Source organism: Hemiscyllium ocellatum, chromosome 34, assembly GCF_020745735.1.
Source record: "Hemiscyllium ocellatum isolate sHemOce1 chromosome 34, sHemOce1.pat.X.cur, whole genome shotgun sequence".
Classification (NCBI taxonomy): Eukaryota; Metazoa; Chordata; class Chondrichthyes; order Orectolobiformes; family Hemiscylliidae; genus Hemiscyllium; species Hemiscyllium ocellatum.
Genome location: NC_083434.1, coordinates 25,547,751 through 25,566,106, shown reverse-complemented (window position 1 = coordinate 25,566,106; position 18,356 = coordinate 25,547,751). Strand labels below are relative to the sequence as shown.

The following is an 18,356-nucleotide window of genomic DNA, read 5'->3' as shown; positions in this document are numbered from 1 at the left end:
AAATGGTCAATTAAATATTCCTTCACTTGCACATGACAAGCAATCTAAGCAAATATTATACACAAATTAGTAATGGATAAATCAGATGAGATTGAGACTGAACCAGAAGCAACTTCTAAAATAACTACACAATATTTCATCTTCTCGTTTACATATACTGAACAATGTAGGGGGTGATTTTAGGAGGTTTACCAATAAACTAGGCAGAGTTTGTTTAAAACTGTATTAGCCAGCTGGTGGTAGACTTGCTGTTGGTTGCTCAGATTAAGGTATTAATTTAGGAATTGATGTAACTCTGCTTTGACTAAAGTAGTTCTCTTACATTCTGGGGAATCAATATGTGTAACATTTTTGAAACTAGTGTAACTTTAATAAATGCAACAAAGTTTTTTTTATGTTTTGTTTTATTTATATTTAGCTTTTGGTGTCGTAACTCATCCCAAATGAATGACAAGAAGCTTAGTCAAAGAGGTAGATTTTGAGGAGCAATGAAAAGGAAGTACAATGGTTTAAGGAAGAATTCTAAAGCTTGGGTCCCAGGCCATTGAAGGTGTAAAGGGAGTAGGCAATGCACAAGTGGAGGAGTACAGTGTCCTTGGATGATTGTGTATGGCTGGAGGGAGTTTTCAGAGATGGGCAAGGGTGAGAGCATGGAGGAATTTGAACGCAATGTGAAAATCTTAGCAGTGTTTGTAACGGAAAATGAAGGAAATGTTGGGAGTGTTATTTTCTGTTAATAAGTGGAGCTATCACAAAATATCTGAAGGGATGTAGGTTTTTTTTTACTGATCATTTAAATGCTGGGCATTGTCCATCTCCTGTTGCCTTAAGAAGGTGGAGGGTTGAGTTAATGATGGAGTGGAGTTGGTCTTCGCTCTGTTGTAAAACAATGGCAAATACTCGACAGGATATTGATTGAAATCTCACTGTAGTGGTCCAAAAACTTGAATTCTGTTTCAAGAGATCTAGAAGTTAAAAGTTGATATTAGTACAAGTGATTAGGAAGCTACTGAATTGTTGCAAAAAAAAAGCCTGCCTGGTTTACTAATGCCATACAGAGAAGGGAACCTGCCATCTTTATTGACCTTTGTGACTCCAAATGATCCTTTTGTTTTATGACTGACAATTTGTCAGACCTCAGGTGGAGTATTATATCCAGTTCTGGGTGATACGTTATAGAAACGATGTAAATACATTGGAGAGAATGCAAACCGATTTGCTAGAATGGTCCCAGGTACGAGAAACTTCATCTGTGAGGTCGAAGATATTGGGATTGTTCTGCTTGGGGACAAGGCGGCAGAGAGAAGATCTGATGGAGATTTTCCAAATCATGAACAGGATGGACAGAATAGATAAGGTAAAGCTGTTTCCTCCCATAAAAGATGAGAATGATAGATGTAAAGTGATGTGCAAACGAAGCAAGAGTGCTGTGAGAAAAGATTATCACCATAGCGAGTAGTTAGGATATGAAATGCACTATCTAGAAATGTGGTGGATGCAGGTTCAATTGAGAAATTGAAAAGGACATTGGATGTTTTATTTGGTTAGTAATAAAGTTAAAGGTTTGCACATCACTTTACAACTATACCCTCTCATTTGCATCTTTTATGAGCAGAAATAGCTTTACCTTATCTATTCTGTCCATTCAGTTCATGACAAAGTCTCCATTGTCTTACCAGACCATAGGGCTGCTCTCTTTGTAGAGAGAGAGAGAGAGAGAGAGTGAGAGAGACAACTGGTGGTGGTTTAATTTGGAGGTCACCATTCTTCAACTGAGGGGGAGGTGACTGAGAAGTAAAATCCTTCATGGTAACTTCAGCCAATGTAGGAATTGAACCCAGTAGAGCTAACCAACCCCACTGATAGTGTGCAGGGAGATGGGGAAAATCCAGGACATTGATGGTATGGTGTCTTAAAGGTAAGCATTGCTGCCTCACAGTATCAGGGACCTGAGTTCAATTCCACCTGCAGGTGACTGTGTGGAGTTTGCATACTCTCCAAGTTTCCGCATGTGTACCTGCAGGTGCTCTGGTTTGCTCCCACAGTCCGAGGATGTGCAAGTTAGATAGATTACCAATGAACAATTTAGCATTGTGTCCAGAGTGCAGAAATGCAGGGTTACAGGGATAGGGTAGGGGAGTGGATTTGAGTGGGATGCTATTTAGAGAGTTGGTGTGGACTGAATGGGTCAAATGGCCTGCATCCATACTATAGGCATTCTACGATTTCTATGATTCAATGATTGACATTAGATAATACAGCCAGTGTAGATGTGATGGGCCATTCTGCACATATTAAATCTGTGACTTTGCTGTGGTTCAAGAAAACAGCTTATCACTTCAAAGCCAACTAGGGATTAGGAACAAATGTCAGTCTTGCCTGAAATACTATATCCTGAGAGAATTAAAAAATGACAGTTCTTGTCACCCTTTAACAACATACCTCTTTTATCAAATATCTCTTTGTTTCAACAAGCATTTGGTTTCCTGTAGCAATGCTGCAACATTGATGTATTTCATCACACAATAATGGGATATGCATTTGCCTTTCTGATCTTAGTACTGTTGTTGCCACACTAACAAATGGAATGAAGCAAGCACTGTAGAAAAAGTGTACATCTAGCCCTTACAGATCCTACGTTGTGACATACGTCAATCACTGTTTACATAGGAGTTCCCCAGGTCTGAAACTGAGAGTTTCTTTGATGCATTAATTTTCCACTTACAATTCCATGATGCAAAGAATTCACCACATTTTTATTACTTACTCTGTTTTTAACAGTGTTTTTAGCAGAGGCACTTGTATGTATCGGTTTTGTTAACTAAGAAATATCTGGACGTAAGTTTGCTCGCTGAGCTGGAAGATTCGTTTTCAACGTTTCTGATGAAAATGAACCTTCCAACTCAACGAGCAAACTTACATCCAGAACCTCAACCAGAGCAACAGATCTTCTCAAAACTCGCTAACTAAGATATATGTCTCAGTGAAGTGGAATTTGCTCTGTACTCTTAATCCTGAGGTTTCCTTAATTAGAAAGTGAAAATAAATCAGTTCAGGATGTGTTTGAATTTGAGTGAATACAGACATGAAACATGTTGGTGCTTCTGCATTTCTAGTTTCTAAAGTGTAGGCTTTATTCAGGGCAGTACCTTATGACGGATAATTTATACTATGATTACAATGTTGAAAGACCCAGCTAGTGAAACTTCAGCAAGATTGGCGAATGTTAGTGTCACTTTCTTCTTTACTCTGTCTTTCCCCCATTTGTCATACTTAATTTCTGTCACTCTGTGAGTTTTGAACATTTCCCCTCATTGGCCCTTCTACCCCAGACTAGATGTCTGAGTGTCTCAAATTATTTGACCATGGAGAAATAACAGCTTGAGGCCACCCTGTCTCCATCTGATATCAGTACTTGACAAAGGGGTGTTGCAAAATGGTTGGCTTTAGCAGCTTGGATTTATTTGGTTCTTCCATATTTTCCTAGAGGTCACCTGAGGTTGTACCATTTGTCCTCACTGTATAAAGATCTACATCATTCTGTCAGGCTTCTGACCGAAGATTGTTATATTTTTCCCAAGTTTTATTCCCCTTCTTGCTTGCATACTCGCACTGAACACAGCAAAGACTATTTCAAAGGTATTGAAATACCTTTTGAGACTAGTTTACCCCAAGTACTATTTCAAATGTAACATATGCTTTCATTTACAAATTCATGCCGATCTCTAACTTTCGCCTCCAACTTATTTTATACATTTCTTAACTCCTGGCTTTGAGCTCCACCCATGAACTCAGAACGTGGTTGGAATTTAATGTCCTCCCATCTGGTGATTTTGGTGGCGGGGGCTTTAATTAGGGGTGAAGATGGCAAGTGGTAAGTCCTACCATTTTCCGACCTCTGCACCAGTTTAGGTTGATCGTGGGAAGGTTTGTGGGTGACCCCTCACCCTGATGCCAACTGAGGACTGATATGTACTAAGATAGAGGCATAGGATTTGCTTTAGGGCTGCCCCGGGGATTGTTGAACCCCCATGGAGGCTCCTCATTTATAAGCACTCAGGGCTTGATTGAACAAAACTGACATCAGGCAGTGTCACTGAGAGCCAGCTTTCTGACTCACCGCTTCTCAACAATTACAAGCCCAAACACCACCCTCTGATCCTAACACCATCATTCATTCACAGCAATGAAGCCACAAAACTGTCTTTCTTCCTCTTCTTATCGAATGTCCAATAGGGAGGAAATCTGCCACCCTTACTCTGTCTGGTCTACATGTGACTCTACACCCACAGAAATTTGATTGACTTTTCATTGCCCTCTGAAATGACTTTGCGAACCATTCTGTTCATGGGCAGTTAGGGATGAGCAACAAATGGCCCATGAAAGAATGAAGAAATAAAGATGACTGTTGCAGCCTCCATTAAAATCTGTTCAAGCTTTCTGCTTCCAAAAGGTTCCGTTTACCATTCACATCTGTCCCCACCAGCCTCAGTTAGGCCACTGTCTCCTGACATCAGATTTGAAATTTTCACCATCACTTGCCAAATCACCCAGGCACTCTCAGGATGCGGATCTCATGTATATGAGTTCAGAGATGGCATGAGGAAGGTTGGAGAGAAACCATATATTTAAAAAAAAATGCAAGCTCAGTGCTTGGGCTAGAGAAGGGAGAGTTAATGGAAGATGAACTAGAAGGGACAGATGCAGCAGAGGAAACAGATCAAATAGTCACAGATAATTCTGGTGACACAGAAATCCATGAGCTCCTGATGCTTATTGTTGAAAGCCAGTGTGGAGGAGGGCTTTATGATGATGGTTTGCTTTCCAGGATGATCCCAGGACTGTGATTTCAAGGTTCCTTGGAGAAAAGCCATGAACTGTAGTTATCATTCTCCTGAGGGAATTATATGAGTTCAATTAATTCACAATATGCCACTCAATTTCCAGCCTTACGAAATGTCTAGATTTTCTCTGTAATCTGTTGCGATGGGAGTAGTGCATCTTTTTGCCTTTTATCAAAAGCTGCCAATATTTAACTTCACAACATATTTGAATTTTTGATTTGGAGATGCCGGTGATGGATTGGGGTGCACAAAATTAAAAATCACACAACCTTGTGTTGTGTGATTTTTGTGTTTGAATTTTACATAGAATTTACAGTGCAGAAATTTGCCAGTTGGCACCACATGTTGAATTTCCATTTTTCACTTAATCCTACGAGCATGCTTATCTCTTCTCCCTCGCGCTTTCTGGCTTTCCCCAAATGTATCTATGCCAGTCTCTTCAACTAATCAATGAAGTTCCACACTGGTTGGCAATGTTCTCTTTGGATTCACTATTGGAATTAGTAATGTCTTTTATATTTATTGCCACTAGTTTTGGTCTCTTTCAGAACTTGGAACATCCTCTTTATGTTTACCCTACCAAACCTTTATCCTGATTTAAAGACCTAGAATCATGGAATCCCTACAGTGCAGGAAGAGGCCATTCAGCTCATCAAGTCTGCACCAATCCTCCGAAGAGCATCCCAGCCAGACCCAGCCCCCCTACCTATCCATATAACCTTGCATTTAGCATGGCCAATCCATCTAACCTGCACATCTTTGGACTGTGAAAGGAAACTGGAGCACCCGGAGGAAACCAATGTGGTCACGAGAAGCGTGTGCCAACTCTGCACAGACAATTATCTGAGGTTGGAATTGAACCCAGGTCCCTGGTGCTGTGAGGCAGCAGTGCTAACCACTGTGCCACTGTGCCAACCTTTGTAAGGTCACATCTTGGTTTCACAAGAAAGAATCCTGTCTGTTCTGCCTTTCTTGAAGGGTGCATCCTCCTGGTATTGCCCTTGTAAATCTAGTTTGCCTCTTCTCTGGTGTCTCAATGTCCCTTTCAACAAATGGAGACCAGAACAATTTTCCCTTTTGTCCAAGCAAAATGTCTGGGAGAGTGGCAGAAGTTCTACTGTTCGATTGATTGCCCAACTTAGTTCACAGATGAGCAATCGGAAATGCGTATTCATGACATATGAACACATCTCAGCCATTGAGTTGCTAAGTTTTCCTTTATCGGTCTAAAGTGTGTGTATGTGTGTGACTGGATAATATATATTTACACCATCTAGCATTTGTGCAACTTGTAGACTTGCATATATAATCCTTGATTTCTATTTATTTGTCAACTTCACTATTTCAGTGTTCAGCTAGTCATAAGATCACAAGAAACAGGCAGGAATAACCCATTTGACTCATTTAGCCTGCTCCATCATTCACTAATATCTGATGGAGGCCTCCATTCTTTCCTGCCTATCACCCTCAGTCTTCGACTCCTTCATCAAAAGTTTAATATATTTGAGGGGGAATTAATTCCATCACTTCTGCTCCAAGTGGAGGATAACTTGAACGACTAACTGCCCTCTCAAATCTGCCTCATTTCTTAAATAGGAAAGCCCTTATTTTTAAAGTTTGCCCTAGTCCTAGATTCCCCCACATGAGGAAATATCCCCTCTACATCTACTCTATCATTCACAGCACCAGGGACCCAGGTTCGAATCCAGCCTCGGGCGACTGTCTGTGTGGAGTATGCACATTCTCCCTGTGTCTGCTTGGGTTTCTTCCAGGTGCTCCGGTTTCCTCCCACAGTCCAAAGATGTGTAGGTTAGGTGAATTGGCCATGCCAAATTGCCCATAGTGTTAGGTGCATTAGTGAGTGGGAAATGGGTCGGTGTGGACTGGTTGGGCTGAAGGGCCTGTTTCTACTCTGTAGGGAACCTAATCTAAAAATCTAAAAAAAACACTTCTCATTTTTCTAAACTTCAGTGAGTATAGGTCCAACCTCCTCGATCCATTTTTGCATGATAATTCCTTAATTTCAGGAATCAGTCTAGTGAACCTTCTTAAAACTGCTTTCCATCTGAGTATATCACTTGCCAAACATGGAGACCCTAACTGCACACAATACTCAAGATGCAGTCTCACAAATGCACTGTACAGTTGTTGCATGTCTTTCCTACCTTTATGGGCCATTCCCTCTCCAATGAAGGCCGACAATTCATTTGCTTTCCTGAGTACTTGCAGTGCCTGCATGCTAAGAACTTGTGAATCATGTACAAGAACATGTCTTCATAGAATCATAGAATCCCCACAGTGTGGAAACAGGCCACATGGCCTAACGAGTCCACATGACTCTGAAGAGCATCCCATCCAGATGAAGGCCCCTACTCTATCCCTGTAACCCTACACTTCCCATGGCTAATCCACCTAGCCTGCTCATCCCTGGAAACTATTGGCAATTTCCGATTGCTAATTCACCTAATTTTCACACCTTTGGACTGTGGGAGGAAACCCACGCTGACAAGGGGAGAATGTGCAAACTCCACACAGACAGTCGCCTGAGGCTTGTCTTGTTAGTGCGACTTTGTGTGAGCTTTCTGTGCACAAGCTAGCTCGTATTTGATATAACAACAGCAACTATACTCCAAAAGTTTTCCATGTCTGTAAGAGCAACATGTTGAAAGGCAGTCTGTAATTGCAAGATCATTTATTTCCCCTTAATTTTTTAGAATATACACTTTGGTATTCTGTCAACATTATAATGTTTCCACTCTGACCTGGAGGAGCAACATTTCAACTCTGATCTATCATCGTAGGTTTCAGTCGAAATACAAATCACAAAACCAGTGCATAATTTGTTACACTTGTCTAGTGCTAACTTATTGTATGCTGCCAATGGAAACACAGTGAGTCTTGGCTTCCATTTCATTAAGGCTATTGACATCACAATAGATGCCTGAAACATGGACTGTTTTCCATTGGAATGGAGTTGAGGTACAGATAGTCATAGAGTTGTACAGTACGGACCATTTGGTCCAACTCATCCATGCCAATCAGATATCCTAAATTAATCTAGTCCCATTTGCCAGCATTTGGCTCATATCCGTCTAAACTCTTCCTATTCATGAGATCAATCATTATGTGACCAAACAGTGGAACAGTTAAATGGGACTGAATAGCCTTTTCCTGATCATTTGCAATTGGTATTGGTCGGCATTATAGTTGTTCTGAAACTATTTTCATGCAGATTAATGTGTCATTGTTCTGTGTGAAGTTTGTTTCATAACTATTGTGTACCTATCAGTTCTAAATGGATACTCATTAATTGCTGTGATGAAAACTTGAGAGAAAATGTCTTTTTATTGATCCCCAGTACCAGTAATTGTGCTTGTTTGCATGTCTATTTTTTCTTCAAGGCAACCTCATTGTATTTTGGGACTTGTCCATTTGTAGACTGGAGATCTAGTGGATGTTTAGTGAACTGTCTGCTCAAAATGCTATGAGATTTTCCGATTCTGTTTACCTCACGGTTTGGAAATTGATAGTGGGGTTTGGGGGGGGTGGGGGGAGGGGTAGTTATTGGGCAAAAGCCCAGATGAGACAGATTAATTTTGGCTGCTGAACATTTGTCATGGGAGAAATGGGAGAGGAGGAGGCTGGAGCCCTTGAGTCACTGAATGACTTCCAATCGCATGTTTGCTCCTTTGTTGCCAGAAATGTGCTGCTCTGAGATACATTTGGCATGCCTGTTGCTCTGCTCAGTTCTTTATTTCATAAAACGCATGGAACGGATGGTTCTTTTCCACCTCACTCCACGATAGTAAATCCTAGAAAGCCAACTTAACTCTTCTGCTGTTGGGTTTCCCACTTGTGTAAATGATACAAAGCTAAACCCCAGATGCCGAGCCATACAAAATGTGCTAATCGAGAAACTGACCGACAGGAACTGGCAGTGAGCTCCAGGGTGCCTCATTTGCTGTTGCCCTTGTACGCTCCTCACATGTAACTCTGGGGCTATGGCCCAGCTGGTGACCAGAGTTTGTCACAGCATGGGGGCAAGAATTTTTCAGAAGGTCCTTGGAATGTGTAACAAATCCCTTTAAGCTTTATCAGCCATTCTGCACGTACCATAAGCTCTGTGCATGGGCCAAGCACAGAGCAGGAATGTACTGCAGTGGCCAGAAATGGAGCTAACACACTATTAAAGCTGTTAAATTGTTTCCCACACAGTTTTTTTGGACTGATTTGACAAGTTTATTCCCTGTTCCTCTTTCTTTCAAAGTAACTTGCTTTACTGTGGAGCAGGTTGCCGAGGGAGACAGTGAAAGTCATTGGAATTCATTCATTCATGCATGAATTAGATTAATTTAAATAAGACCTTTGGATATGGTATATGAGTAACTTGAGACATGACATGTGGTAAATGTAGCATGCTGGAGAGCAATGAATAGGTGACTTTGGATCTTTAGTTCCCAAAGATCCCACTGTTGGAATCTTCCTTGTGTCGTGTGGGTCTGGTGTAGACTAATTGATGGAGATTGATTGCTATCACCATCCTATCATGATGTAGCTGCTAGGATGATAGAAGGTGAAATAGATGGAACTTTAGTATCGAACCGACAGCACAGCTTAACACGCCATTAGCTCCAAATATCCCATATCAGTGCTTACACTCCTCCTTTTCCATCGATTCCATTCTCCCTCAAGAATGTACTGAACTTCCTCTTAAATTAATTAGTTTCATCTGCTGCAATCACTTCATGTACAAGGATGTACTCATGTACTCCACATCCTTACCACTCTGTAAAGCAATTCTTAGCAACTATTCATTTCATTAGTTAATGGCCGTCTTGTGTAATTTAACACCTTGACCTGGTTTTGCAGGTGGAAATGAGTGTACCAGGCTGAATGTAGCCCTGACAACACTTGTAGCTGGACACCATTTTAGATTAGATTACTTACAGTGTGGAAACAGGCCCAACAAGTCCACACCAACCCGCTGAAGCGCAACCCACCCAGACCCATTCCCCTACATTTACCCCTTCACCTAACACTACGGGCAATTTAGCATGGCCAATTCACCTGACCTGCACATTTTTGGATTGTGGGAGGAAACCGGAGCACCTGGAGGAAACCCACGCAGACGTGGGGAGAATGTGCAAACTCCACACAGCAAGTCGCCCAAGGCCGGAATTGAACCTGAGTCTCTGGCGCTGTGAGGCAGCAGTGCGATCCACTGTGCCACCGTGCAGCCCATGGGAGAAAGTACCACACTTTATTTACAATTCATCCATCATCTTAAAACAATTGCTTCCTCTGCCATTGGTAGTTAGGGGGTGTACGGTCCAACCTTTAACAAGGTGGATTACAGCGACTCATCAAAAAACTTTGAAGCAAGTTCTTCATTGCCGCTTAATTCAAATCCTGGGGTTCCCTCATGACTATGTTGACTGCAGAGTTTCTAGAAGTTGGTACACCATTTTCTCAGGCAGTTGGGAATGAGTAATAAATGTTGACATTGCTAGTGATGCCTTGCCTTTCACAAATGCACGTAATAAAACTGAATCCTTCTTTCCTGCCGACTCCACCATAAGCATTGGGCATTGGTAATGAAAGAATTCCAAAGGTTCTGGTTTGAAAGTTTAAAGGCAGAATCAAAACTTTTCATAGCAATTTGTTAGTGTGGTCACTACTTTCCTCCAGAAATCTTGTTCAATCTATTTCTTTGGATTTTCATGGTACTTAGAAAACTGTAGTAGTGGAATATTTCTGGTTTAATAAGGTGACTTTAAATTTTTTCCTTTTTGAACTCCAAAGGTAATCTAAAACTACGAGAAGTTTTACGCTTCATTTGAATGATGGATAAACCTGTTATACATGTGTTCCCTTTCCAAGATTTGCATAGCTCACAACAGAAATGTCTTCTCCACCTGTCAATTTACGTAATTTACCACCATAATGTATTTCTGTGCCATCAGGCCATTTTTCAAGCAGTTGATTTTCTTCTTCATCTTTTAATTACATATGAGAGAGAGGAGATCCTTCATTTCAACTTGAACCACTTCAGCAAGATCAATAATCTGCAGTGTTGTACGATTGCTGTTGGGATCAAGAAATGCTTTTTTAAAAATAGGAGTGTAGACTCATTACTGATCTGACTCATTACTGAACAGAAATGGAAACTGCACAGTACTGTATGCACATTAAGAGCATACAAATAATGACACAATTTAGCAAAATAATCAGGCCATTCGGCCTTAGACTCTGTACCACCACTTTATTGGCTCAGTGTAGACTGTACCTAAATTCCTTTTTGTTTCATATTTATTGAACTGAGGAGAATCTGTAGGACAAGATTGGTGACTGGGTGCTCCTGTTTGGCGGCACGGTGGCAGGTGGGCGGCACGGTGGCACAGTGGTTAGCACTGCTGTCTCACAGCGCCTGAGACCCGGGTTCAATTCCCGACTCAGGCGACTGACTGTGTGGAGTTTGCATGTTCTCCCCGTGTCTGCGTGGGTTTCCTCCGGGTGCTCCGGTTTCCTCCCACAGTCCAAAGATGTGCGGGTCAGGTGAATTGGCCATGCTAAATTGCCCGTAGTGTTAGGTAATGGGGTAACTGTAGGGGTATGGGTGGGTTTCGCTTCGGCGGGTGGGTGTGGACTTGTTGGGCCGAAGGGCCTGTTTCCACACTGTAAGTAATCTAATCTAATGAGTGCTGTCTTTGCAACCTAGTAGAGATCGCACAAACATTTTCTGCTATAATTTTGGAAGTTTCATCACTACATTTCCAGATGGACTGAGGTGCTGTGGTGACCTTGCTGTAATTCAATTTGAACAACATCCCTTGGGGCGAGTTCTGCAGTAATAAATTTCATTCTGTCCTGTGGATGAAAGATTGTGAAATAAAATTCAAAGACTGGCCTTATTTATTTAATTTACAAACAACCTCAAAGGTTGCAAAAAAGAACATTCATGGAGGCTGGCATTCCGCACAGAAGGTTGGATGGATAATGTTGAGAATGTGTGTGTGTGTGTGTGTGTGTGTGTGTGTGTGTGTGTGTGTGTGTGTGTGTGTGTGTGTGTGTGTGTGTGTGTGTGTGTATACACACTCATGCATGTTTCTGCCCACCGTGTTAGTTTTGATTGCCTGTTAATTGTAATTGGACTATATTCAATTAAGTTTTGAGTGAGCAGGACACCCCATAATGATACCCATTCTTCTTTAAGTATTTCCACCCGAAAGTATGTGCATTCTCTAGTCTGCAGTGGTTAAAATGACTGAAATTTTACGAGCATCCAAATTGTCATGTTTGGGCAACGCTTGAGACTATAGAGTTGAAGGGAAGAAAGGTCTGTGTTAAAACAGTGAAGAGATGCGTTTTGTTATGGGCTCGGTGTCGGGAGTGAATCGTTATCCTTGTGATGTTTGCTGCTTTAATGTAGCTGCTCCTTGACTACTAAGCAGCTTAGAAGCTCTGCCAAAAGCCTTTGCACACTACACACCACTGAGACTGACCTTGTTGCCTTCACTGAGATTTGATCCAGCTGTTGCAGTGATTAAAAGTGTTTGAAGGCTGCCCAGTGCCTTGACTTGTGTTGGCGGTATGTTTTTATATATGTTATGGTATGCATATACAATTGGAAATGCACCAAAATCTCCTCTGTGGGAATGACTTGACATGTTGGATGTGCTGATTGTTTAGGTAATGTACTGAGAATAGTGATGGGGCTGAACTTTGAAGCGAATTTTATTTTTTTTTCCATTTCCAAACACTATAGTCACTGAAAGCAAATCCTGGCTTTGATAACTGCTGGCAAGGGAGGGAAGCGGGAGAGGGAGGTGGGAGGAAGGGAAATGGACGCCAGCCAATGGGGAAATGCTGTTCCCATCTGGGGCTGGTGTAAAACTTCTTGGAGAGATGACAGACCCTCAATTTGGAGGAAATAGCTGCTGGATGCTGAGACGAGCTACTTATATATCAGGGTTTGAGTGCCAGACGTGTCTTTTTTTTAAATAAAGGGAAACAGAGCTTCAGATCCAGAGGTTGTAATTAAACCACAGGCTAAGCTCCTGGTTTGAAAGAAAGAACAATTGGCAATAGTGGCTTAAACTGCACAAAAGGAAAAGAAGAGAAAGGATTTTTGTTTATCTCTCACTGACCCTGTACATCCCAAAACATTTCATAGGCTGTTAAGTGTTGTTTATGTGTTGGCACTACTCTGGGAAATGTGACAGGCAGCTTGTGCAATACAGCATTGAGATAAATGACCAACTAGTCTGTTTTAGTGATCAGGATTCATTTTCTCGTTCTTTTTCAAGCTGTAGTGCTTGCTCTTCTGTGCCCATCTAAAAGGGCAGACCATCCCCTTACTAGAAGATGGCATGGTAGACAAAGGCCTAGTGGTATTACCACTGGACCATTAATCCAGAGATGTAGGTAATGTTCTGGGGACCTAGGTTCAAATCCCACCATGTCCGATGATGGAATTAGAATGCAATAATAATCTGGAATTAAGAGTTTGATGATGACCATTGGCGATTATCAAGAAAAAAACCATGTGGTTCACCAATGTCCTTTAAGGAAGGAAATCTTCCATTCTTACCTGATCTGGATGACGTGATTCAAGAGCCCTCTTAACTTGCCCTCAGGGCAATTAGGGATGGGCAAATAAATGCTGGTCCAGCCAGTGATGCCCATGAATTAATTTTAAAAAACACTTTGGTTTCAGACTACTTTTCAAATAGTTGGTGAGCTTCTGCTGCCAGCACTCCCTTCACTTCCCTGTCATTTAGTGCAGAGCACTTAGCCCCATATGGGGTAATTATGGCAAAGGGTAGGTGTACAATTTGATCAGCACCATCCCAACCACAGCCAATGTTCCTGCAGGTTGTAATAAACAATTGACCTTGTTAAAGGCCAATGAGGCTTAGTATCATTGGACAACTGAAAGTTTATAGTTGACCTAAAGGTAAATCCTTCAGCACCAAATGCCCACTCCTCCAGCAAGATGCTGGGGACGAGAGCAGCTGCTCAGAGGCTACTTACCACATTAGCAGGCCAGAGAGGTCTTTGAGATCCTCCTCACTTGCCTGACCACAGCTGTGGTTCAACAGTGGGCTCCCCTCACACAATGGTGACGAGGCTGTGGAGGGCACTTTACTGGTTTTTAATAAGTTGAATCTCAACCAAGGAGGGCACCTCAGCTATTACCTGAACTGCAGGCTGCATTACCTTCTGAGATGGTGGCTCCCCACACTCGAATTGATATATTCAAGGAGAATTAGTGCAAAACCTATGATGCCTATGTGGCCCCAGGTCAAAGGTCAAAAGTCTATCCTTTGGTCGTAGCAGCAGAACAAAAACTTGAAAGCTAAGCTATTTTGTGGAGTGATTAGAGTTGAAGAGATGACAAAAATCAATTATTCAGCCAAAGAGGCCAAATAGCAATATGGCTATTTCCTTTACAAGTCTGTATGCAATTGTTTTGAAAGCAGCTAAAGTTTGTGAGGTGTTACAAGGGTCCATCAGTTTGTGAAGGAAACAGACTAAGTGTATTCGCTTGATTCCTTCAGTAGCAAATACGTCAAAAGATGGAAACTGATTGTGTAAAATGATTTATTTATTTATTTATTGATTACTTGTAAACGTTGATTCAAGTCTTGAGTGGAATTTGTGTATTAAATTTAAAATGTAACTTTGATATAAAATCATTTTGGTCAATAAAGTATTCTGATAAATGCATTTTTTTTCACCTTGACCTAGAACTATTTGGTAAACCGGAGCAGACTATAAACTGGTTTCAGGATTTTGAAGTAATAAATATCTTCAAATCTTTGTGATCTTTTTAGATTGCCTGAAGCTCTGAGCTATTTTAATTTCCTTTCACTTTAGGGAACAACAAATGTTGTATTTCCACTTTTAAGATGCATTGCAAAATCACAGAGCTTTGTTTTAATGTGATTTCATAAATGAATGTGTTTCCATTTATATTTTTTAATTACCTGAATTAAATAAGCATAATGTAAATGAGATTTCTCCAATCCTCACCCCTTCTGTTCTAAGTTTTCAACCAATAGGATGCCTCTGGCATATTAAAACATCCCAAGATAGGGGAATGATCAAACATAATAATACACTGTGTAGAGATGTTTGGATGGAAGACCAAAAACCTAGTCAAAAAGAGAGCATTTTAAGGGGTATTTCAAAGGTGGAGTGGCAGCAGGAGAGGTTAAGTGAGAGAATTCTAGCATTTAGGGCCTGCTTTAGTGAAAGCATGGCTGCCAATGGTCCAGTAATGAGTGTGCAAGAGATCAGAATTTGAAGGAGTACAGCTATCTCAGATTCAAGAGTGGGATTTTGAGAAGCATTTCCAAGGAGTATGACTGAGGTTATTCAGGGCAGTTTCCTCAATGGTGAGATAGGAGACATAGGGCTAACTGAAGACACAAAGGGAGGAAACAACTTAAATGGTAGAGCAAGCCTGTGGGCACGTTTAAAGGTGAAGAGAAGGATTTTAAAATCACTGTCCTGAGATAAACTGAGCTAATGGGGACCAATAAGACCATACGAAATAGGAACATTCAGCTTCTCAAGCCTGCTCCGCCTTTCAGTAATATAATGGTAGAACCAACATTCCTACTGCCCACCTTTGTGCATTTTCTCCAAAACCCTTGATCTCCACCACTGATGAAAAATCTTAGCTGTAAATATAACAAGGTCAGCGCTGAATAACCAGACCTGAGTGGGAAAGAACATGGGCAATCTTAGAGCTTTAGAATGACGATGGTCAAAAATCACATGACACCAGGTCATAGTCCAATAAGTTTATTTGAAAACAATAGCTTTCAGAGCATTGTTCCTTCATCAGGTGTAGTGAGAGAGGAGGCATTAGATACAGAATTCCTAAGTAAAAGATTATACAACTGATGCAAATGCATTAAACAAACCTAAATAAACCAAACATATGCATCAGTTGTATATCCTTTGATCTTTTACTTTTAAATTCTGTGTCTGATACCTCCTCTCTCACTACACCTGATGAAGATCAGAGCTAGTGTTTTCAAATAAACTCGTTGGACTGTAACCTGGTGTCATATGAATTTTTACGTTGTCCAACCCAGTCCAACACTGCACCTCCACATCATAGAATGGTGATGTAAGAGATGTTAGAAGTGTGGGTAAAGATTTCTGAATGGGTGTGAGCAGGGCCTGGGGGGAACCAGTTAATTGTGGTGGAGTTGCAAGATGAATGCACATGGTAATGGATGCAATGTACAATTTTGCACTTTGGATTTGACCTAAACCACTGATCAGGAGGGAAATGGAATTGGTTGCAAGATGACACTGGAGTCCAAAGCAAGTTTCTTTCAGCCAAAGGAAACCAAATGCTGAATGAACTGGCAGAAGGCAGCATAGCTGAGGCAAGTAATGGAATGGTATTAATATTAATAATGGCATAAAAGATCTGGGCTATGATGATGCAATGGCGATACTTAGAGTGTCACCTCTTAGTCAAAAGGTTGAGAGTTTGAGCCCCACACCAGTGATTAAAATACAAGTAGTCTGATTCTTCAGTGCAGTAATTGGACATACAAGATCCTCCTCTTTTTTTTTGAAACAGTGTAAGAGAAATTCTCCCCAGAGTCAAGGATAAGTTTGGAAGAGACTGAGTGCACTAGGAAGGGAGCATCTCCAGAAAGATGCTATACTACACTTGGATGGCTCTGGGAATGGAGCCAGATAAGGTCAGACCCCCAGAGCTGAGCGAGAGAGAAGACATTGATTACATATCCATTTTCCATTGTCTACAAAATATGGCAATAATCTAATTCTGTTCTGTGGTTAAACAATGTTATTTTTCTTTGTTTTCATTGACTCTTTGATAGAAATAAATTATTTAAGAATTTCAGCGAAAATTGCACATTAACAATTTATGAAGAAATTGAGAAGTCTTTGGACATATTTCAACAGGAATGCTTGTTTCATTCTGAAAGTTTCAGCTTGAAATCTGAATTGGCCCACTCTTGTACTCTTGTTTTTTAAAAAAATCTTTCATCTGGAAACATGAATGGCAAATGTGCAGTTTGTTGGGCATAAAACATAGGGTGATAATGGAGCTCACTGGTCACCTTTTAAAGTGTAGATTATCTTTCATTGAAGTACTGTTATCAGATCAATGACTTCCGGTCCTCTCTTCACACTGCTGCCCACCCCATTGACTTTTATCCACAAGATTGTGTTGTTTAGGAAACTCCTGTGCATTTAGTACAATGTTCCTTATTGACCTGTTGACTGAAATGAGTAGCTCATAAAGGTCACCTTTCTGAAGGGAAGTGTTGAACAAAGCTCTGTAGTGTTACTGGCTCCTTGGGAATGCAAAGGGGAGGTTTGCTGGCAATGGGAGTCGTTGCAGAGATTGGGCTGATGTCACCTGGTCCTTTATTCTTCCCCTCCAAGCGATGACAGCTGCCCTGCAACCTGATTCTACATGAAAGGCTGGAAATGGTGGAGTTGAAAGGCGATCGGCAATGATTCCACAGATCTTGGGAACAGTCAACTGGCTCTCTCTTCTGATTTTTGATTTATGTGTGTGCGTGTATTAAGTAAATCAGAGCAGTCGGTTTCAAAGCTTCATTGCACAGAAGCTTTCCCGAATGTAACCCAAATCCAGTTTTTTGGACATTTGATTTGTCTGAGATTATAATCTACTAATTTAAATGGTACATGCTGGACCCTGGTCACTGACATTGAGGAATGCTGAGGTGAGATAATTTACTACAAAGCTAGCTGTGTTGTCCCTGTCTGAAAGGTATTGCAGACACTGCTCAGAGCAAGACATTGAAAAGTGTTATTTGTTGAAAAATATAGGTTGCACACAACAAACAAAATTTAAAAGGGGCATTGCTTTGTTTTAATGTTGTTCTTTGTCAATGTTAATCTTAACGCCTGCATCTTCGTGCCTGTCTTTTCCTACTCTGTTTAAGGGAGCTTGTCTTGATCATGTTGGTCTCAGTAAATTAGAGTCATAGCTTCATACAGCATGGAAACGGACCCTTTGGTCAAACTGAACTCATCTCACTTACCTGCACTTGGCCAATATCTCTCCAAACAATTCTCTCCAAACAATTCTTATTCTTATTCTTATTTAAATGTTGTAACTGTAGCTGCATTCACCACATCCTCTGTAAGTTCATTCCTCATGTTGTCTGTGTTAAAAAAAAGCTGCCACTTATGTTTTTTCTAAATTTTTTCCTTTCAGCTTAAAAATCGCCCCATGGTCTTGAAATCCCCAATGCAAGGGAAAAGACATCTGCTATTCACCCTTTCTCTACCCCCTTATGATTTTAAACCTCTATAAAGTCATCCCTCAATCTCCTACATGGAAATAAAAACAATCTCAACCTATCCAGCCTGTCCACCTTAAAATGCAGATACGAATGTGTTGCAGAAACATGGATGCTAATTTGATGATGGTGCAGGAGTGGGTTTATCAGCCTGTGTTGCCACTTTCCTGGATCAATTCCG

At 41.0% G+C, this 18,356-nt stretch overlaps 1 protein-coding gene across 3 annotated transcripts in view; it reads left to right on the top strand.

Annotated features, from left to right (window-relative positions):
- The window catches only part of nkd2b (NKD inhibitor of WNT signaling pathway 2b), a 128,483-nt gene that overhangs the window by 60,055 nt on the left and 50,072 nt on the right, over positions 1-18,356 (top strand). The window contains exon 1 of one of the 3 annotated variants that reach the window (XM_060850152.1): positions 17,511-17,593. The exons of the other annotated variants lie outside the window; for them this stretch is intronic. Coding sequence (XP_060706135.1) covers positions 17,549-17,593 — 45 coding nt within the window. The 5' untranslated portion in view covers positions 17,511-17,548. Of the gene's footprint in view, positions 1-17,510; positions 17,594-18,356 lie in introns of those variants that run through there. 3 annotated transcript variants of the gene reach the window in all.